The sequence below is a fragment of the Podarcis bocagei genome, assembly GCF_964188305.1.
Source record: "Podarcis bocagei genome assembly, chromosome: 2".
Lineage (NCBI taxonomy): Eukaryota > Metazoa > Chordata > Lepidosauria > Squamata > Lacertidae > Podarcis > Podarcis bocagei.
The window spans coordinates 74,336,291-74,356,970 of record NC_138126.1 but is presented as its reverse complement, the minus strand read 5'-3'; the positions used below and the strand labels follow the sequence as shown (position 1 = coordinate 74,356,970).

Here is a 20,680-nt window from a genome sequence, read left to right as displayed (position 1 = left end):
TATTGGATGCTGGGAACTTTCATCCGGGGGCCGGTGAGTGGGCTTTGCTTCCAAGTCTCCCTCGGGGTATCTGATTGGCTGCTGTTGCAGACAAAAAGGTAGACCAGACCTCGTCACATTGCTTTGCTCAAGCATTGCTGCTTGTTTTCTGTACCAGTTTTGCACTGATGGGGAGCTTCCAATGTTAACTTTTTAAACTGACGCTGTTGGCTAAACCTGCTGCGATAAATCCCTGCCCTGTTCCACAGTTGTTTTTGCCTGTGTCACTTACTGAAGAAGCTGCTCTTGCCAAGGTTTCAAAATGCCTATTTTCTGGACAAAGCTAAGAGCTTCTCCTGTGTCTTCTTTCTTCTTGGTCTCTCTGCTACTTCCGGACGCTATCAGTCACGTCACCCTCTGATTCTTCTCTTCTTCAGGCTGTCCTCTTCCAAAACTCTTCCTGTCTCTCCAGCTGCCTTTTATTTGGTCAATTCTGTTTGGTTCTTTCATTCCCCATGGGAGCTCTAGAGAACTTAGCCTTTATTTCCCTCCTCTTCTGACTCTGTATGTTTGTCTTCAGATGTTTTCTTTTTCTCCCTTTATGTTGAGGAGTCTCCAGTCTGCATTTCCACCCCTGCCTCTCTCCGTTGTCACTATGGCTGGAATCCAGACATGTCCACAATGGACCGAGAGGGACAGCTCTTTGCCTCCCGTTTTCAATGTGCAAGTTCCCACTGCAGAAGAGGCAAGCTACTTTTTAACATTGAATAGCAGCTTGTTTCTTGGACAGTGGGAATTTCTGGTGCTTTTGCCCTGAAGTCAACTCTTCCATTGTGAACCACCCTGGGATGTTCAGATGAAGGATGGTATACAAATTTAATAAATAACAACCACCCCCACCTTTCTTCATGTCATGCTGCCCATTGAAATTCAACATAACAAAGACAACATTCCCAATCTTTTTAGCAAATCTGTTTTTTTTTTGGGGGGGGGGCGTTGGTTATTGTCAGAGATACTTTGTAGTCTCCTTCAAGCAGCCCTGGTCCTCTCGCGACCCTTCACTTTCAATATCGATGCTGTTTTTCGTTTCTTTGTTTTAGGTCTTTAAAATCCTGAAGCATTTAAAGGAGGCTTTTCAGAGATGGAGAGAAAAAGAGCAAGGTTTAAAATGGGCATAAAATGCTGTCATTAAACCACATCCAATATATGGGCAGGCAGATTGTCATGGTCACCAATCCTAATAGATATGCAGCGCTTAGCAGACTAGGCATCTGGTGGAGGCTTTGCTTTATCTTGTTTGCTCTGTCCCTTTAGGAGATAGTCACTTGGCAATACTCAGTAACTTAAAACCACCTCTAGCCTGATATAGTGACAGAGAACAGCAAACACATGGAATGTATTTCTAAAAGGGCAACAGTGTTCATTATGTTTTAGAAAAAAGTCCTAGATTACCATTGGGCTTCCTTTCCTTTTTTATTAGCTGTCTTATTGCCTGATAACTAGATATGCAAAACTGCAAGGATTCTGACATCTTTTGCAAATCCTGCCTTGTGTTTAATTAGCATTTATCTTAATCTCATTTTAATTTTTTTTTCACACCCAGCAGCGCAATCAAATGCTACTGCGGCATTTTTTAACAATTATGTTATGTTGGCAGATAGAGACTTCAAGGAAGCTGACCTTTCTCAAGCCCAGACTTATAAAAGAGTAGGCTGTTAATTATGTTTTTATTGGAAGATGCATCCCGACTGCGTCTGGGCAGTCCAGCTTTGCTCTGTTTAGATGGGGTTGGAAATGTTCTCCAAACAAATGTGGAGGACAGAAAGAGCTGCTGGTGTGGAAAGAGGGGGCCCTGACTTTAGAAGCAAAGGTTGCTTATGTTTTTGTACTTTAGCTTTAATTGGGTTATCAGCTGCAGCTTCAAGGCTTAAACGAACTGACCTAAATATTAGATCTCTGTTGGGGTTAAATGTTCCCCCTTCCTATAAAGATTTGGTTTCCAAAGTAACTTCTGGAGCGTTTTAGCTCTGTGTTGAAAGTATAAAACTGCCTTTGAATCATTTATTACTGTTCACGCTGAGCAGTAGTTAGCTTGTCGAAAATAAGCACTCAAAACAAATTAAAAGGCATCTGAAGAAAACACCTGATCCATCTCTGTCCTCATGTAAGATCAGAGAATTCGCTAGAGAGAGACTGATTAGAGCTGGTGGTATTTGAGTATTATTGCCAGTTTTGTAGATTATCATTTCAGATAATAACATATAGCAGAAGGAAGGCAAAATTATCCATTTTCATTTACAAATGACCCTGAGAAGCGGGACGGCTGTAGTTAAATCAAAGGCTAATTCTTGACAGAAAAGCATTATTTGCCATGATGGAATTGTTGTTCTTGTTGCTGTTAGGATGTTATTTCTTTTACCCTCGCAGTGTACATTAGGGGAATCTATAGAAGGAAAATAGGAAGGAGATGGGGGTTGAAATATTCTCATGAGAGCAAGACTCAGCGTAGATCTTGGTCTTGCAGTTTCATGTGTCACTGAGAATCTGGTTGGGTTTGGCTGCAGACATTGTCAAGAAAGACAATGGCTACAATTTTGTTTACTATTTTTCTGAATAACCTTTCCCCTTTCTACCCCCCCCCCAAGATGATAACCCCCCATTCTTCTAAGAGAAAACGAAACAATAAAATACATGTATATTTTGTAAGCCACTTTGAATTACTTTTGAGTTATTGTAAAAGAAAAGTGACTAATAAGTACTAATATTATATCTTAAGTCAAGATGGTGATCTGATTTCAGGGAGGTATATTTTGTGGCAAACAGGAGTCCTCTCAGTCTGGGCCATTTCAGAAGTGAAGATAAAATCTGCAGTCAACAAAGAGCTGCAGAACATCACAGCTTTGTGACAAGTGTTGTTGCATGAGTCACCTACAAAAAGGCAATGTGTGAAGTGGTCTTTCTTCAAAACAAGGTCTGCTGTAAAAGAAAAAACGTTTAAGCTTGTAGACAGGTAAGAGCACTTCCTTTGTGTCCAGCAGCTGCAGAATGTTCCTAGGTATTATTACTTGGAACTAGGAGCATTCTTTCCAGCTTGCTGAGAGACCTCACTTCTGGGAGAAGAAACAAAGACCTTTCATTAGCTCAACAGATACAATGTTGATTCATACAAATACCAGCCAGGAAATCCCCTACTCATAGTGGAGGTAGACTCCATGCACATGCTTACCACCACAGTACACACATACATCTAGTTCCCTGTGAGCCTTCTAGCTTGAAAACAGTGTACTGTACAGTATAAAGTTTGAATAAATTGGGCGGTATGTATACTTACCTTTTATTGGTTCGCAAGTACACCTGGTGCAGATGTTATGGATGCCCTATGGAGTTTGGATTTGATATCCCGCCTTTCACTCCCTTTAAGGAGTCTCAAAGCGGCTAACAATCTCCTTTCCCTTCCTCCCCCACAACAAACACTCTGTGAGGTGAGTGGGGCTGAGAGAAGTGTGACTGGCCCAAGGTCACCCAGCAGCTGCATGTGGAGGAGCGGAGACTCAAACCCTATGCATGTTGTTGGGGTCTTGTAACCCACCACTTACAAGGGGTTCCCAAGGCTGATAAATATATGAACAAAATTGCCTTCAGGACCACGCTAAAATGTGGGCTTTCAAAATTTCCACTGGCGCTTGTACACACTTCTGTCTCAATCAGGTCATGCAGAAAAGTTAAGATGGGAGAAGTCAGAAAGCGAAGAAGCTTCCACCACTTCTAGCAACCATCTGCACCACCTTAGTTTAAAGACAGAGGGTGGTATTCCCCTGCTCACCCCCCCCCCCATGTGCCCCCTGAACCTCCAGAACAGCAGGGGAGGGGAAGAGTGGGATGTTTTGCCAGGCAGGCTGATATGCTTGTACAGGCACCAGCATGGCATTGAATTCTACTCAGAGTATTTATGTAAACCTGGGACACTTTCTTTCAGAGGGATTATTCTGTATTTACTAGTAATGTACTAGAGTGCCATGGATTTGTAGTATTCATAAATAAAAATACAAGCTGAGTCCTCACCAGCTTGTAAGAACCACCCTAATTATTATAAGTGGTATATGATCCCTCATGAACTTCCTCAAGGCATAGTCTAAAAAAGTAAAAGGTGGCCTGAGTTACCCAGGCTAGAAAGATTTGCCTGGTTCTGTGGCAGCATTCAAGCGCCACACTCTACTTAACATGTGGGTGAAACACAATCATCTCAGCTGAAAGACATCCAGCAAGAACTGATATGACTTTCTGCTAGCCTTTTGTAGGCTGTACAACAGTTGTGCCATGGGAGTTAAACTGGTCAGTTTTTTGTGTTTCTGATCATTAGTAGATTATATGGTTGGGGTCTTTGGCTGCTGTAAACTAATTAATGGCATTTTTCTTAACAATGCTACAATTAGCTTGGTCCTTTCCCAGTTTGCTTTTGGCATGAACTCAGTGGAGACTCAAGAAGCATGCTTGTAGTCATGCTTACTTCTGATAACAAGGCAATGCAACCTTTAGTTTTGTGGGGTTGCTGCTGTGTTTTAATCCTTATGTTTAACAGTCTTGATGGTTGCTGAATTGGGCTCTGATTTGAAAGGAATGCTTTCTAAAGATCCAGGTGTGGGAGGGTGGTGGGTTTTTTTTCTTCCCCTGCTCTGCCTGCAATAATATATAAAAGAGAATGAGAATCAGGTGACTGCAGTTGCACTGCTGCATTTATCTGGACCAGCCATTCAATTACAAGAAAGAAAACATCAACATGCCCTAGGAAAGGCTAGCACAGTGGAAAACCTGAGTCATTTCAGTTGCTAAATTAGTTTTAAATTAAATGTTTCTGAGGCCGCTGTACTAAGTTCACCCATTGTCTGGAAAAAGGACAGCGTTTGGACTTTTGCTCAAGCAACCGGTGGCTTCCATATTAATGTGGAGTGCCATTCATCCTCTGATTTACACAGAAGTAAGATGGGGCAACTTTTCATTTGATACATGCCAATTTCAAATCATGCTCAGAGTTCTGTTTATTTTTATTTTCCTTGATACAGTCGAGGAATAAAGGCAATGACAATAAAGAGAAAGATCAGCAATGGAGCATAGCAATTTGCAGTGCAGTATTATACAGTTAAAGTAAATACAACCAGAACAAAACTAAAAGAAGGAAGCAATGGGTGGTGGGAGGAAGAAAAGCGGGAGGAGAATAGGTCCTGGCAGAACCTGATGGGCGTGTGCTTCCTTCAAACAGTTTCCAGTACAACTCCCAAATGTTCAAGTGTGTATTCTCTTTGTGCCACCTACTGAAGGTAGCTTTTCCCCCATATGGTGCCAGAGTAGATGAGCCCTCTGAGCGATTGTGCGTGTGGTAGGAGTGGAGAGATATATGCTCTTTCCACTAGTCTTTGGACCAGCAACAGGGCACGCAAAGTCTAATTACTTTGCTCCTCTGTCAGGACCCACAGCACTGCAGGATAACTGAACATAGCGTGAGCATCCAAGAATTTTGGGGATTTTCCCAGGACCAAGGCAATATGGATAATCCCCTCAGGACAGAGATCAGTCTGGGTGGCATGTTCATTTTTATCACAGGAACCTTGCCCCACAGACTCTGGGGTAAACATTTCCACCATTCCTAGTCACGCTGTATTTCCTTGATTATATGCATAAGTTTGCAGTTGACCACGTTGCCACTATCTCTGGGAACTAGAATTCCCCGATATGCTAGTTTAGCGGGACACAAACCGAAATTCCAAGCCTTGTAAAAACTGTGGGGCAGCACATCATCAAGGGATACAACTTCTGGTTTGGACCAGTTCATGCTGTATCCTGAGAGGTGTCCAAAATAATGGATGTGAGTTGTCAGTAAGTGACAGAGGCTCAGTGCCATTCATTTGAATCGGAAATGCTGTCTACCTCACCATAGAGGACATGGGCACTAGCTTTTTAGATTTCTTCCTCTGGCATCTCACTGCTGCTTTTTGTTCCCTTGTGTCAAGGAGGAAAGGATTGGGTGACATTCAGCTGAATATTTTTTCCTCCCCTCTCCCCCCGTGGAGACCCATTTGATGAGCAGTGGTGGCAGCCTTAGTTAGGACATTCTTCATTCTTCAGTAATATCAGAACCTATCTTCCCCTCTTTGCCTTTCTTTCTTGTCAAGCTTCTTCCGTTATTGGGAGCGGATTGGATAGGCCCAACTGTTGGCTCAGTTTCGCTCTTGTGTGTCCATTTTAGAGCATTTTGTTATACTGTAGAAGTGTGTCGCTGTGCATTAGTCTGGCTGGGACACTGGAAATCCACACTTGGCCAAGAAGCCCTCTGGGTGGCCCTGAGGAAGTCACTATCAACGCAGACTTCTTAATAAGGTCCTTATGAGGCTAAAACATCTCTCTGAACTCCCTAGAGAGCACAGGGGTGGGGCACATTCACTCATAGGCAACCTTCTGGGTTGCACTGCAGCAGTAGGTAGTGCCAGAGGTGAACTGGGAAGAGCAAAGGAAGCAGCGCACCTCCGTACAGTGACTCTATTCCAGCTGTGTAAAGGCCACAGAGTTCTGTGCAAGCAAGAGGCATTATTGCAGTTCAAGACATATTGCAGGCAAATGAAGGCACTTGAGAAAGACATGGAGTTGGGTATATGTTAATGAAGCTGCAACAAGTAACTATGGATTATTATTCTCATAATGGATGTTGGAGGGGTTTTTTGAGATAAAGTCTTCATACTGGGCTGGAGGAAGACTATTCTTGACATTTAGTGATAATAACAACTGGAGACCCCCTTTTAGACTTTTTGTGTGGAAATGAAAATGAATGAACTTGGGGTGTCTGGGGTTGAAGATTGGAAAATAATGTGATAACAATAATTATGTGACAAAATATTTACAATATTTCAGCTGCTAGTAGCACCACCAGTATTACTACTACTACTGTTAGCAAGAAGTCAAAATCCTTTATGCGTCCAAGCTAAGCATATGCATCTTTTGAGGAGTAACTCTGCTATTATTTGACTTTAAAAAAAAATTCCCTGGAACAGTTCACAGCATGTATATGCTAAAGGAGATGACTCATCAGAGAAAACAGTTTCAATCAGTCAATCTTTGTGGGTTAGAGTGAATTGGTGGGAAATTTCAAGAAACTACAGAGACAAGAAAACAAACAGAAAATAGGGTTCAGTGAATCTACCCTGCAGTACTAATTCCAGTAGTTCTCTCCATGAGTGAGACTGTGCTGACAAATGAATTCCTAGTGAAGCAAGTACCCATAAGTCCTCCTGGGATACAGAGACATTCCCTTCAAAAATGATTTGTTTTGCACTTCCAACTCTTCCTTCAGAGTAACTTGCACATAATTGGTTCCAAGTTTCCTTGACAGGGGTTCCTTTTCACAATGTTCAGTACTGATGTAAGAGCTCAGCATGTATATAGGAGCTAACTTATTAGCCACATTTGCTTTTGTGTATCTAATAACTTCCCTTAATTATCCAAGGCCTGAAGAGGTTTCCCCCATATATACATGGTACAGCCAGGTGGTAGACATGAATTTCTACTCCCAAAGGCCAAGTAGAGTGCCAAGGATGTGTCCTGCCTCTCACTGTCCCACTCTCATCTTCTTCTCCAGGTTTTTCGTACCGATCTGATAACAGCTATGAAAATCCCAGATTCTTACCAACTGAGCCCAGATGAGTACTACATCCTTGCTGATCCCTGGAGGCAAGAGTGGGAGAAAGGTGTTCAGGTGCCAGCAAATACAGAAACAATCCCTGAACCAGTGGTTAGGTAAGCCTGATGTTCTTCTGTTTGTGAGATACCTTCAGTTGGTTTTTCCCCCTCAGAGAGTGCCATGTTCTGCCTCCTATGATTCCATGAGGAATCTTTACATGATCCCAGTTGTATAGGGTAGCTTTACAGGGTTAACTTTTCCTGTGAGGGAGTTAAGAGTCAGGCCCAGTGTCACCATGTGGCATCCTCCAATAGCTGTTATGGTATCAACAAACTGCTTTCTGATTTAGGGCTGTTTGATATCCCCGAGAGAATCTCATTTCTTATTTGACTCACTTGGGTTCTGAGCTAGAAGGCAGAAACAGCATTAACTTAGCTGTGCTGCTGTTGGAATAGGATCAGTCCCAGCTTTAACCACTGCACCAGCAGAAAATCGGATTGCAAGCATGAAATGGTTCAAAGGAGTTAGTGGTTAATGAGAGGGTTTATGTTCACCTGAAAATCTACCTTGGGTATGATTTTCCCTGAGGTGGCAATCCAAAACCTGCTTGCCTGGGTTAAGCCCAATTGAATTCAGTAGGACTTGCTTGTTACTAGACATGATTAGAATTGTGCTGTTACTCCAGATAATTCGAGTGGATTTTGGCTGCCAAAAGCCTACTGCAGTTTGCATTATATGGAATGCTGTTGGGGGATAATAAATCCCAGACTATTGCTATGCTTTCCACCCTCCTGATCTTTCCTATTCTGATGGCTTTGCAAAGTCACAGGACAACTATGGTAAGTTAAAGTCAAGTGTGTTTGAACATATGTGATAAATGTCCCCCCGTCTCACCAAATTCTGTTTTCAAAGATTTTCATAAATCCAAACTGGACAGAACTGCATTCTATCTCCCTGTTTTCAGTTTCTTTCACTGATACATTACATAGCAGGGATGTCCAACAGGTCGATTGCAATGTGTCCCTGGTCAATTCCGGGACCCCGATGCCCCCCCAAAAAAGCTCAACAACTTCGGCTCATCCTCATTTTTTTAATAGTGGGAGTAGATCGCAGTCTCTTGGAAGTTGGACGTACCTGTTATATAGGGTCACTTGAAACTCTGAAATTGTTCTCCATGTATTGCACATTTGACCATCCCCAGGAATGCATTCTTATAGAAACCATAATGCGGTCCAGGCTGCATGTACATGCAGCTTCAGGGAAGTAATTGCCACAAGGACACAAATTTCCACTGGTTATCTGGCTTTTTCCTTGGGCATCCTGTGACTCCTCATGGATGAGGCTGACTGTGAGACACCCCATGATTTTGAGAAGTATTGTTATTGTTGGGACATATTGGCACAACATACCTAAGTGAGTGGCTGGTGCTGAGAAGTTAATGGTGTTGAATAGGCTTTTGTCTTTCCTTTTTCATGGTATATCTTGTAGATCAGATGTTTATGGCTTGGTGCTGCGATAACCCGGCTTAAGACTTTATGATAGAATACAACTCTTTAAGTAAGTAATTGTTCAAGATTCTGCAAAAGAATTCTGGCAGAAAACAGTTCCAAACCCAAATCTCCCATCTCCTGGCATCCTTATTAGCTTCTTATTAAACGCTGAAGCCCAAATGGAAAAGGTCCTATTTAAATTAATTCAAGGCTGCTCTTGCACATGATGTACTGCAAAAGCAACTGACTAGCATTTGAGCAGGCTTTGGCCAATAACATCCCTGCCTCTGCATTTTGCCATTTCTATTTTCTTCCCTGTGTCTTTTCAAGTCAACTTTGATATTGATATCAAAGATCCTGGGGCTTTCTGCACTTAAAAGATGTTACATGTAATTCTGAAGCCCACTGTTAATCTGTGAAAATCAGTGCGTTGAAAGAGCTCAAGAGGATTTTAAGCACATTAAGGTGTTTTCAGATTTCATGCAGGAAATTCCTCCCCTTCCCCCCCAAAAAGGATGGAAATATTTCAGTAAAGTCAATAACTGCCTGAAGCACAGCTTGTCCAGCAGTGACAGCAGCAACAGCTGTTGGTAGAGGAAAGTTATGAAATAAACTTTTGTGCACTCATCTCCTTCCATAAGGATTTGGGGAAGGTTGGGGGATGAATGACACGACTGGAAAACAACCAAACTTCAATGAGGAATCTAAACACGTCCAAAATGGAAGCCATAAAAATGGAATTTGAAGTTTATTTAATCCTTAAAGAAATGTTGGGTGGAATATCTATTTTTACCAACTTTGATATACAACCACAGTCTGTAGTCGTAAATGTCCTGCTCTAGAGCTGAAGGTTGATTTTGGTGCTGTGTCAAGATGAAAAGTGATAGCCTGACGTTGCCTGGGCCGGAGGTGCCTATTTAAAGACAGACTAAACGGATTCACTTTTTTTTTTTTTTGGCAAGTATACTTTGCAGGCAAGCAGTTTGTTTAATGTGATCTGCTCTTTCACCCCAGTGAGGAGGTAGCCAAAGGCTCTGGACACAGCCCAGCACAGAGGTGGACACCCATAAAGCCTTTGAAATCAGGGCTTAAATGTTACTAACTCCACGTTGGACTGAGGACTCTGAATGATATACCGAGACCAAGGGATTGCATATGGGAGCTGTGTTGTACAGTGTTTCAAAGGGGGAGAAAAATGCTTTTGCATAAACCAAAAGCATTTTTATTGAGTAAGGAAGTGTGTCCAGTCCTAGGGCTGTTGTGCTTCAGTCTTCGTTATTCCACCATCTTTTCTGAACTAATTGAATCATCTGCCACACACTATCAAGCCATTGTTGGCATTTCACAATACCATCTGAAGAACTCTTGGCAAAGGTTATACTGAACCCATTTGTTCTGCCCTATCAGATTTCCAAGGTTCAAGCAGTGGTTTCTGTAAACCAGGCACTGATTTCCTACACCAGTCATGGGTAGACCTAAGATTTGCAGGATCTACTTTTGATTGTTGTAACTAGAACCCCATGATCCATCAACCAGAACTAGGTGCAAAATTGTGGCTCAGAGGCCAGAGCCAGAAGCAAAGTGGTGATTAAGAGGTAGCCTCAATTAACTATTGCTCTCAAAGAACTATACACTTGAATAATCTCCATATGCAAGTATAAATCTATATCCAAGGTACTACAAAAGAGAGATTTCAATATATTTGAGGGGATATCCTATTAGGGGCATTAGAAATGCCATTTTACTACAAATCACCCTACAGTGTACTAGTAGATCCTGATGTACTTTTTAGCCACTCTTGCAAGGGTCAGTGGTCTGAGACGATGAAATAAGTTTGATCTGGGATACCAGCAGCGCAGCCTGGAAGTGTCCTGAACTTGGGAATCAGGTGATCTCAGATAGCCAGTCACATGCTATTACCTGCTGCAGTCATTCAGTGTGTTCAACCCATCACTTAGGGAGGCCACCTGAATCCCTTTCCTGCTCCAGAATGTCTGCCGCTGGTAGACCTGACCATCTCAAACTACACAGGAGCACCTTTCACAGTTCTGCAGGACGTGGCCCTTCTCTGTTGGCTGTGGGTAGGGTGCCACCCAGCCGAGTTCATCTGTACTTCTATCCCTTTCCTGCATCCATCCTTGCTCAGCCATCTGCACATCATTCTAAATTAGTGAGTCGAGATGGAAACCACAGCTTCCTGTGTCAGTAATGCAGGTGCATCTAAAGTGCCCATTATTTCCTGTCAAGTGGCCATTTCAGTTTGCAACTTCTTACATTTTCTCATAGGCTAAAAACAAGAGTCCCACTTCCATAGGAACATATCAAGGCAGCTTTTATCTCCTAAGCTAAGTTTCAAAATAAGGAGTGAATTTTCAGGAGTGTTGCTACCACCTTGCAAGTCTGTTGTATCTCAGTTGTGACCACATTTTAAGAATGGGTAGCATAGCCACTTGCTATAAATGACTGTAGTTAGCGCAGGCAATAGAGAGAACCAGGAGTGTGGAATATAAATAGTGACACTGACGGCTGTCTTTATGGCAGCAAACAGGAAGGAGGGACAGGGGATGTATGCATGTATTGTTCCTTCTCTGAATACCCCAGGGGCATAATCACTTGTCCAGGTGTTTTCCACTTTCTGTCATATGCTAGATGATAGTCCCATTCAAAAGAGGAAGGCGGATTTCAAACACAGAGTTTATGACTTCGGGCTATAAACAACACTTTGCACGTTTCGCTTTATGACAAAAACATGCGCCCTCAACATTCTGTACATGTGAGACCCTGGAAATATGTTTTCTGTTTTGTTCAAAAGCAGGCTTCAAATAAAAGCTGAATTTATGGAGGGGTTTCAGACTCTTCGGAAATTTTCTTTCAGATGTTACAAAGTCAGTCCTGGTTAGCTGATGTTAGAACTGCTGTAGGGAGACTTTGTGATGTCTGAAACCACGTTTCCCCCATAAAGATGAAGTAGCTACATAGTTGGCCCTTGAACAGTCTCTCTAATCTTTTTTTCCAGAGTGACTACCCTGGACCAGTTGAATAAGGAGCAGGTGCTTCAAGGCTTTACAAAGCTGCCCGTGTCTCATAAATGAGTAGATTATTTGGATTGATTTTGTGCCATCTGAAAAGAGTCACAAAACCCTCATGCCAAAGAAGCCTTGGAAAATCCCACACCTTACTTACAAGAGGGATTTGGCTACTCATTAGAGAGGGATGGCTCTGCCATGCAACTTAGCAACTACTCCCCTTTTTTCTGCAGTGTCCCCATTCCTACAGTATACACACCTGGGGAGGGCCTTAAAGCTGTTGAGTTGACATGTGGGGAATGAGGTAAGAATATGTGACTTACAGAACCTGTACATGAACAAAGTAGCAACTTTCTTCTTCTTTTTTACCAGTTATACCACATCCTTCCACTGCAACATTTGGAATCTCAGACCTTAGTGGTTTTCTTCCTCTTGATGTTTTCTTTTCAATTTGCTCAAATAAACAGCACAGATGACCTAATGCTTGCTCAAACAAAAATGGGCAATTGCCCCCTCTTTAAGGTCTCTTCATAATGGGACAGCGTAAATGCCTCTCTGAAAGTGAAAATGAAGGCCGTGGGGTTTTAAGCCAGCAAGGAGACAAATGCCCTGTGTTCTGTTGTGCTAATGCTGTCATTCTTGACAGTGATTTACATTGGAAATTCCTAGAGGGGAAAAGAGCCATACCAAGGTCTGGAAGCCACAAACACAGGCAATAGCATGTCATGACACATTTAGGAAATAATTCCACTACATGCCATAGACAAATAATCTTCCTTCGTTAGCAAATGTTTAGATGATGCACAGATAATTTTTTTCCCCTGGGAGGGAAAGACGGAAGCAAGATAATTTCTCTGCCTGTTCCTCCTCCTCTCCCAGCAATGAAGTCATTGGCTTCTGAAGGGAAATTTTTTTTTTGCTTTTCTTTTCATCTTTAAGCTTGGGTATCTATAAACTGACAGCCTACTTCCTCATTGCCTCTAGGTGTGCATGCCCCAGACTGAAAAATAGGTTGTGGGACATATTTCTGGTGCTCCTGAATCCTGAATTCCATTATATATATATATATATATATTTGCTTTCGTAGATTTTCACGGGTACAGGAATGCAGGTTTTGGTGTCTTCGGGTGTCTTCCCGTGTAAGAGTTGGGGTGTCTAGGCGACGTTTCGACGAGGTCTCACTCGTCACACCCGAAGACACCAAAACCTCCATATATATATATATATATATATATATATTTGCTTTCGTAGATTTTCACGGGTACAGGAATGCAGGTTTTGGTGTCTTCGGGTGTCTTCCCGTGTAAGAGTTGGGGTGTCTAGGCGACGTTTCGACGAGGTCTCACTCGTCATCTTCAGGCTGGTGCTTTCGGCTTCTTGTTACTAGAACAGAGCAGGATCTCAGTGTTTGAGTTCCTATAAATACTGTTGAGGGGGTGTGGTGTATAGCCTCCAACGTTCTGGGCAGAGAGGGAGTTCCCAGGTTAGTGTGCCTTTTCTTCTTTTGTTCATTAATTACTTGAGGGATATCTTGAGTGATTTCTTGAGTGATATTCTGAGTACCACTTAGGAGGGTCATTAGGTGTGGATTAGTTGCTAAAGCTTTCGTGTCTTGACCTCTTGAGCTTGTGAAGAGTTTTTCTGAGAAGATGGCTGTACTGCACTTAGTTGTGCTCTGGCTTGGCTTCGTGTATAGGGGCGAGCTGTGGTTTTGTGCCCTGTGCCAGCCAGATCTGTGTAGGGATTGCAGGGGGGTGCAGCATCCGGAGGTGCCACTATGGTTTGGCTACTGGATGGTGTCTGTACTTTATCTGTGGAGAGGGTCTGGGTTTGGGTCTGGTGTGGTTGATTGGAGATGGCGTTCTGTGTGTCTCTGGTTCTGGTGTCGGTTTTTGTGGGGAGGGCTAATTTCCAGATGTCTGGCAGGCGGGACGTGTCGTCACGCTTGTTCATGTTGTGAGGGTGTTTCTCTATCTCGATGGCTTCCATGATTATTCTCTTGTGGTGATGTTCCATGTTAAAGAGCAATTTGGAATCTGCAAAATTAATTTCGTGTCCTGTTTCTTTCATGTGTTGGTAAAGAGAGGAAGTTTTTTCTTCTTTTTTGACGGCATTCTTGTGTTCTGCGATACGTGCATTTATTCGTCTGTTTGTTTGTCCAATGTACGTGGCTGGGCAGACTTTGCAGGGTATTTCATAGACCCCTTGGTTTTCTAACTGGATTTTATCTTTTGGGTTTCTGAGGATATTGGCTATTTTTTGGTTGGTGCAAAAGGCTGTTTTGATATTGTGTTTATGGAGGATTTTGCTAATTTTATCTGTAGTGCCCTTGATATAAGGAAGGAGGGCCATGCCATTGTTTTCTTCTGTGTCTTGGTTTTTGGGGGGTGTTTCTTTTTGGATTAGCTTCGTAACCCTGTTTTGTTGGTATCCGTTGGCGATTAACACATTTGAGAGATTCTGTAACTCAGTTGTCAAGTGGTCTTTGTCAGCCAGGCGTTTGGTTCTGGAGATGAGAGTCTTGGCTACGGAGTTTATTTGTGCAGGGTGGTGGTGTGATTGTGCATGTAAGTAGCGGTTGGTGTGTGTTTTTTTCCGGTAGATAGTGTGTCCTAGGGAGCCATCAGGTTTTTTGTAGATTAGGACGTCAAGGAAGGGAAGTTGGTTGTTGGCTTCTATTTCCATAGTGAATTGTATTTTGGGGTGTAGGCTGTTGAGATGTGTGAGGAAGCTATCTAGTTTTTCCTTCCCGTGTGGCCAAATTACAAAGGTGTCGTCAACATATCTGAGCCAAAGTTTGGGTTTGTGTTCTGACTTGTCTAAAGCATTGGTTTCAAAGTGTTCCATGTACAGATTTGCGATGACCGGTGAGAGGGGTGATCCCATAGGTGCTCCTTCTATCTGTTTATATCTTTGTCCATTGTGGATGAAGTACGTGTTGGTTAGGCAGTGGTTGGTCAGGTCCAGGATGTATTCGGGGGGATTGTATTTGTTTTGAATGGCTGTCAAGGCTTCATTAATGGGCACTTGTGTGAAGAGAGATACAACATCGAAGCTCACAAGTAGGTCATCGGGATGTAGGTTTTGCTTCTTTATTGTTTCTATGAACTGGAAGGAGTTTGTAACGTGTGAAGCGATAGATTCTGCATAGGGCTGAAGTTGCTTAGCGAGAAATTTAGCGAGATTTTGTAGAGGTGAGCCTATGGAGCTGACTATTGGTCTGAGTGGTGTTCCTTCTTTGTGTATCTTGGGGAGACCGTAGAGTTTGGGGCATCTGGATGATTTTTCTCTGGGGATGATTCTTAGCTGGATTTCTTCACTGATAGGAGAGGCTTTTATTTTGGATTTGGTGGTTTTTTCCAGATAGGTGGTGGGATCTGTTTTTATAGGTTGGTAGGTAGGGTCTTGGAGTAGATTTGATAGTTTTGCTTGGTAGTCCGATGTGTTCATCACAACAGTGGCATTGCCTTTGTCTGCTGGGAGAATGATTATGTTGTTGTCTTTCCTCAGGTTGGTGAGTGCTTTCTGTTCTTCTTTGTGTAAATTGCTTCTGGGTGGTTTGCTGGAGCAGAGGATGTTGGTGACTTCAAGTCTGATTTTATTGGCTTCATCTGGGTTGATTTTGGTTAGGCTAGCTTCGACTCCGCATATGATGTTTTCCGTGGGGATGCGTCTCGGGGCGACTGCAAAGTTAGAAATCCAGTTAGAAAACCAAGGGGTCTATGAAATACCCTGCAAAGTCTGCCCAGCCACGTACATTGGACAAACAAACAGACGAATAAATGCACGTATCGCAGAACACAAGAATGCCGTCAAAAAAGAAGAAAAAACTTCCTCTCTTTACCAACACATGAAAGAAACAGGACACGAAATTAATTTTGCAGATTCCAAATTGCTCTTTAACATGGAACATCACCACAAGAGAATAATCATGGAAGCCATCGAGATAGAGAAACACCCTCACAACATGAACAAGCGTGACGACACGTCCCGCCTGCCAGACATCTGGAAATTAGCCCTCCCCACAAAAACCGACACCAGAACCAGAGACACACAGAACGCCATCTCCAATCAACCACACCAGACCCAAACCCAGACCCTCTCCACAGATAAAGTACAGACACCATCCAGTAGCCAAACCATAGTGGCACCTCCGGATGCTGCACCCCCCTGCAATCCCTACACAGATCTGGCTGGCACAGGGCACAAAACCACAGCTCGCCCCTATACACGAAGCCAAGCCAGAGCACAACTAAGTGCAGTACAGCCATCTTCTCAGAAAAACTCTTCACAAGCTCAAGAGGTCAAGACACGAAAGCTTTAGCAACTAATCCACACCTAATGACCCTCCTAAGTGGTACTCAGAATATCACTCAAGAAATCACTCAAGATATCCCTCAAGTAATTAAGGAACAAAAGAAGAAAAGGCACACTAACCTGGGAACTCCCTCTCTGCCCAGAACGTTGGAGGCTATACACCACACCCCCTCAACAGTATTTATAGGAACTCAAACACTGAGATCCTGCTCTGTTCTAGTAACAAGAAGCCGAAAGCACCAGCCTGAAGATGACGAGTGAGACCTCGTCGAAACGTCGCCTAGACACCCCAACTCTTACACGGGAAGACACCCGAAGACACCAAAACCTGCATATATATATATATATATATATATATATATATATATATATATATATATATATATATGAGAGATAGTGAAAGCCCCCTTGAAACCACTTGGTCAAGAAGTAAGAGTGCTCCCATTACTGTTACTGAATACAAAGGAAGAAGTGATTTCTTGATGGTTTTCTTGGGTCTGAGCCTGTTTGATCCAACCACAGTCCTCTCTCTTGTTCCCATTTAAAGTCTGCTTCATACCATGTATTAATTTCTTTCCTCTCCATTATCATTGTGTCTCTTACCTGGCAAAATTTTGGCACAGGTGTCTTGCATCATGAATTTGGGAAGGCAGGCTCCCAGTGCCTTACTCTTTGCACCATTGTGCTGGCATTCCAGAGAAGATACCCACTGACCCGCTCTCCACCGCCTTTCAGTATCATCACTGTGAAACCTGTCTTGCTTGAACCCATTTGCCTCCAGATTGTCTGCCCTGACAGCTATATTTCTCATGCTAGGCAATCGTTTCTTCATCATCCTTTTCTGTTAAAGTTCTGTTATTTCTTTATTTTTTTTGCAGAGAAGTTCATGACAATTTTTAAGAGACCAAATGGCTGCAACAATTTGAACTGATAGTCCCCTTCAATAGTTTCTCCAAATCGTGTCGGGGAGAAAGAGTCAGACAGAGTAGGGCCCACAACATGGCTCTGCCCCCAGAGCCACATCTCTTGCTAATCCTAACCCTCACCACTCCACACCTCACACCTCCATTAGGGCTGAAGATCTGAAGTGGGGATCCTGGCTCCCCATGTGATTGAGATCCCTGATCATGCAGGGTTCCCAGGCATGCAGGGAACCTGCACTTGTTGAATGCCACTCGTGAATCAGCTGAATAAAATGGTAGAGGCTTTAGTTCAGTGGTAGAAACCACAGCTTGGAAACATTAAGTTCCAGTTTCAATTCCTGGCACTTCCAGTTAAAAAAGGATATCCATAGCAGGGTACCTCCATAGCAAAGAACCTCTGCTTAAGGTTCTAGAGAACTAGATGGACCCCTGGTCTAACTGAGCTGAAGCAGTGTTCTTACTCTTTATATAGTGACTTTTTATTAATGCAGGGAAATGTTCAATTGGAAACATGTTTCTGTTAAAAAGGAATTGGAACTGCTTATGGTTAAGCAGTTGATGATAGCTATATCCCCCTTTTTGCAGTACTGTACTGAAAGACCTCAAAATGCTTTGCAAACAGTCACAACTTTCTGGCAGTGCCTTTTCTGTATATACTCCCTGTGTAATATGAATCTGTTTGTAAGTACATTCTGGGTCACTGAGCAACTGTTCTTGATTAGTGTTTTCACTAGACAGTGTATTACAACAGCATCAAGGTCTGGTGTGTTAATCCTTTCGAAACAGGGATGCTTGATGAGGACTTCTTTTCTGGGTGTGACAGGTTGTGAAATCAGTATCCTCTATAATTCTTGGATTTCACTTTAGTAACTGGTGAGGTGGTTCAAGTATCAAAATGAACCATTGTTTATCGTGATGACCACAATCTGCAACAAACCTTGGGCTTGTGTACTCTCCCTCCTCTCTCCTCAGACATGGCTGCAATGAGCAGATTATAAGGTTTTGCTTTTGGTTGTTGTTGTTGCTGTTATTGTTGTTGTTGTTACTGTTATTATTATTACAAACTAAAACTTCAGCCAGTTTGCCAATCTTAGCTATGGTTTGCTTGAAACAGGCCAGCTTCACACCATTGAATTCATTGGGGTTTATTCCCAAGTAAATGTGTACTTAGGACTGCAGGTGTAGCTTCCCTCTCCTACCCTGTAAACATGTAAGATTGAATTATTGTTTCTAGTCATTCCCATTCTGTATAAAGCTGTGCAAATGATACCATATTTTTTTAATGGCAATGTACATTTCTTGCCTGAATTCATCTCTGTGAGTAGCCTCGTTAATATTTTTATAGGTCAGATTTCATAGAATTCTAATCAGCTGTACAGGATTTGAAGCACATAGCAGATGCATGAGTGCACCCACCCACCAAATACAGTTCCTCTTGTCTTTTAATAGGTGGTTGCAAATGCATGCATTTTTAATTGAAACACTTCTGGAAACTTTCTGTTGCTTCGATAATCAATCCTAGTCCTTTTAATGTTAGTAACTCTGGTCTAGCTCAGACCTACACAACTTTTGACACCCCCACCCCAAAAACCACTCAGAGTCCACAAGCCATACATGTCAGGCCACCAGGATCTCAGTAACAACAGACAGGCTAGGACTGTAAAAAACAGATTTGGATTTAGCTTCTGTCGGCAGTATACACTATCTCTGAGAAGTTCCATCCCACAAATTTTTATGCTTCCCTCCCATCACATATGCAGAAACGTGCCCCTTACTCGACACTCACACTGTCTGCAACAAAGAGGGGGCATAGATCATGACTGGCATCCAGTGCCCCCTTAAAACTCCACTCTGTTTTCAAGAACTGATTTACATATGCAGTATCTCCTTGGTCCCAAAGCCTGACAAGTGAGTATTCAGTTCCCCCTACTGCCCAATCCATTTCTACCACTCAGAAGGGCCTTTCTCATTAATGGTTTCTCTGAAGAATAGGCATTAACAGCTGGTGCATCAAGCAGCAAATATGCAACTAATATCACTGAACATTGCTGATATTTACAATACAGCAAAATTGCTTTTTGTCATCCAATCCCCTCACCCCAAAAATCTGTCCCTTTGTTTTTGTTGGAATGGAACCAAATCTTTACTTGTTGCTCAGTGTCTTGATTCGATTTGTATCCATAAGCCATTCCATAAAACACTGAAAATGTTCCCCTTAATCTCTTGTGTTTTAATAATAGACTCCCGATTATCCCTCGGAGACATTGCTGTAGGTCGCAATGCTTTTACTCTCAAGGACTCTGCGTGGCAGTTATCTTCTGGATGATGGACTGGAGTTCAGACTTAAATAATTCATTTGTTCAGCCTGTCAATTTTTTCTAGAAATGTTAAAAGTGGGAAGGCATGAACACCAACACTTTTTGGACTTAACTAGTCGGCTGAGTGTCAGGCTATTTTAATACACCAATAACAGCTTGGGATCTATTTTAGGAATGCTGTCTACTGGATGGCAGCTTAGTCTTCCTGTTTGTTTATTTATTTTTAACCTGTTAAAAATGTATCTTCAGACACCTCCCCCGGAACAGATTTCCTGTGGAATTTTCAGAGCTGCATAGGAATGTGGCCAAGCTGCATGCATATTCATATTTGTTGTGAAGGCTCAATGCATAATGGGATTTGTAGTGTTCATTTTTGTGGATCAAAATGAGTGGGGGGGCACATGCTGTCACTTAGTACAGTTGGAATGAAGTCAGCTTTGCAAGTGACATGGTCTGCAGCTTGCTGAGAACCTCCTGCGTTTCTTATTCAGAAGAGAATTGTGGCACGTATTAGTAGTGTTGTTGCTTGATGCGTTGAAATTTCAATGAGTTAAAACAACCACGTGCGCATATGCAAATAGGCACATGTGATTTTAAAATAGGATAATATAGCTATCGCAAGAATAAATAATTCCCATTGCTGCGCATGTGATAACAAGAAAAACTTTCCCGGTCCATGGCGAGCCTGTGGTGGACTTGCAGAAAGTAACAGAGCAGCTTAGAATTGAATCCAGGCAAATCAAAAGAGAAAACCTGTTTTCTGACTCACTTCTACAGGCATTGTTCGCTGTGGCTAGGATGGATAGTAAACAATCATGGTAGGGGTTTTAAGTTTCATTCCTGTGATGAAGTGGATAAAGTGCTGGGACTGAATGTGAGAGATGCAGACTGAAATCCCTGCTGAGCCACAAAGCTCACTGGGTGGCCTTGAGCCAAGTCAGTGTCTCTCAGCTTAAAATTC

At 42.6% G+C, this 20,680-nt stretch overlaps 1 protein-coding gene across 2 annotated transcripts in view; it reads left to right on the top strand.

Annotated features, from left to right (window-relative positions):
• JADE2 (jade family PHD finger 2) overlaps positions 1 to 20,680 on the top strand; it is a 149,896-nt gene that overhangs the window by 37,669 nt on the left and 91,547 nt on the right. For both annotated transcript variants that reach the window (XM_081185556.1, XM_081185555.1), the window contains exon 4: positions 7,604 to 7,761. In XM_081185556.1, coding sequence (XP_081041682.1) covers positions 7,604 to 7,761 — 158 coding nt within the window. The remainder of the gene's footprint in view (positions 1 to 7,603; positions 7,762 to 20,680) is intronic.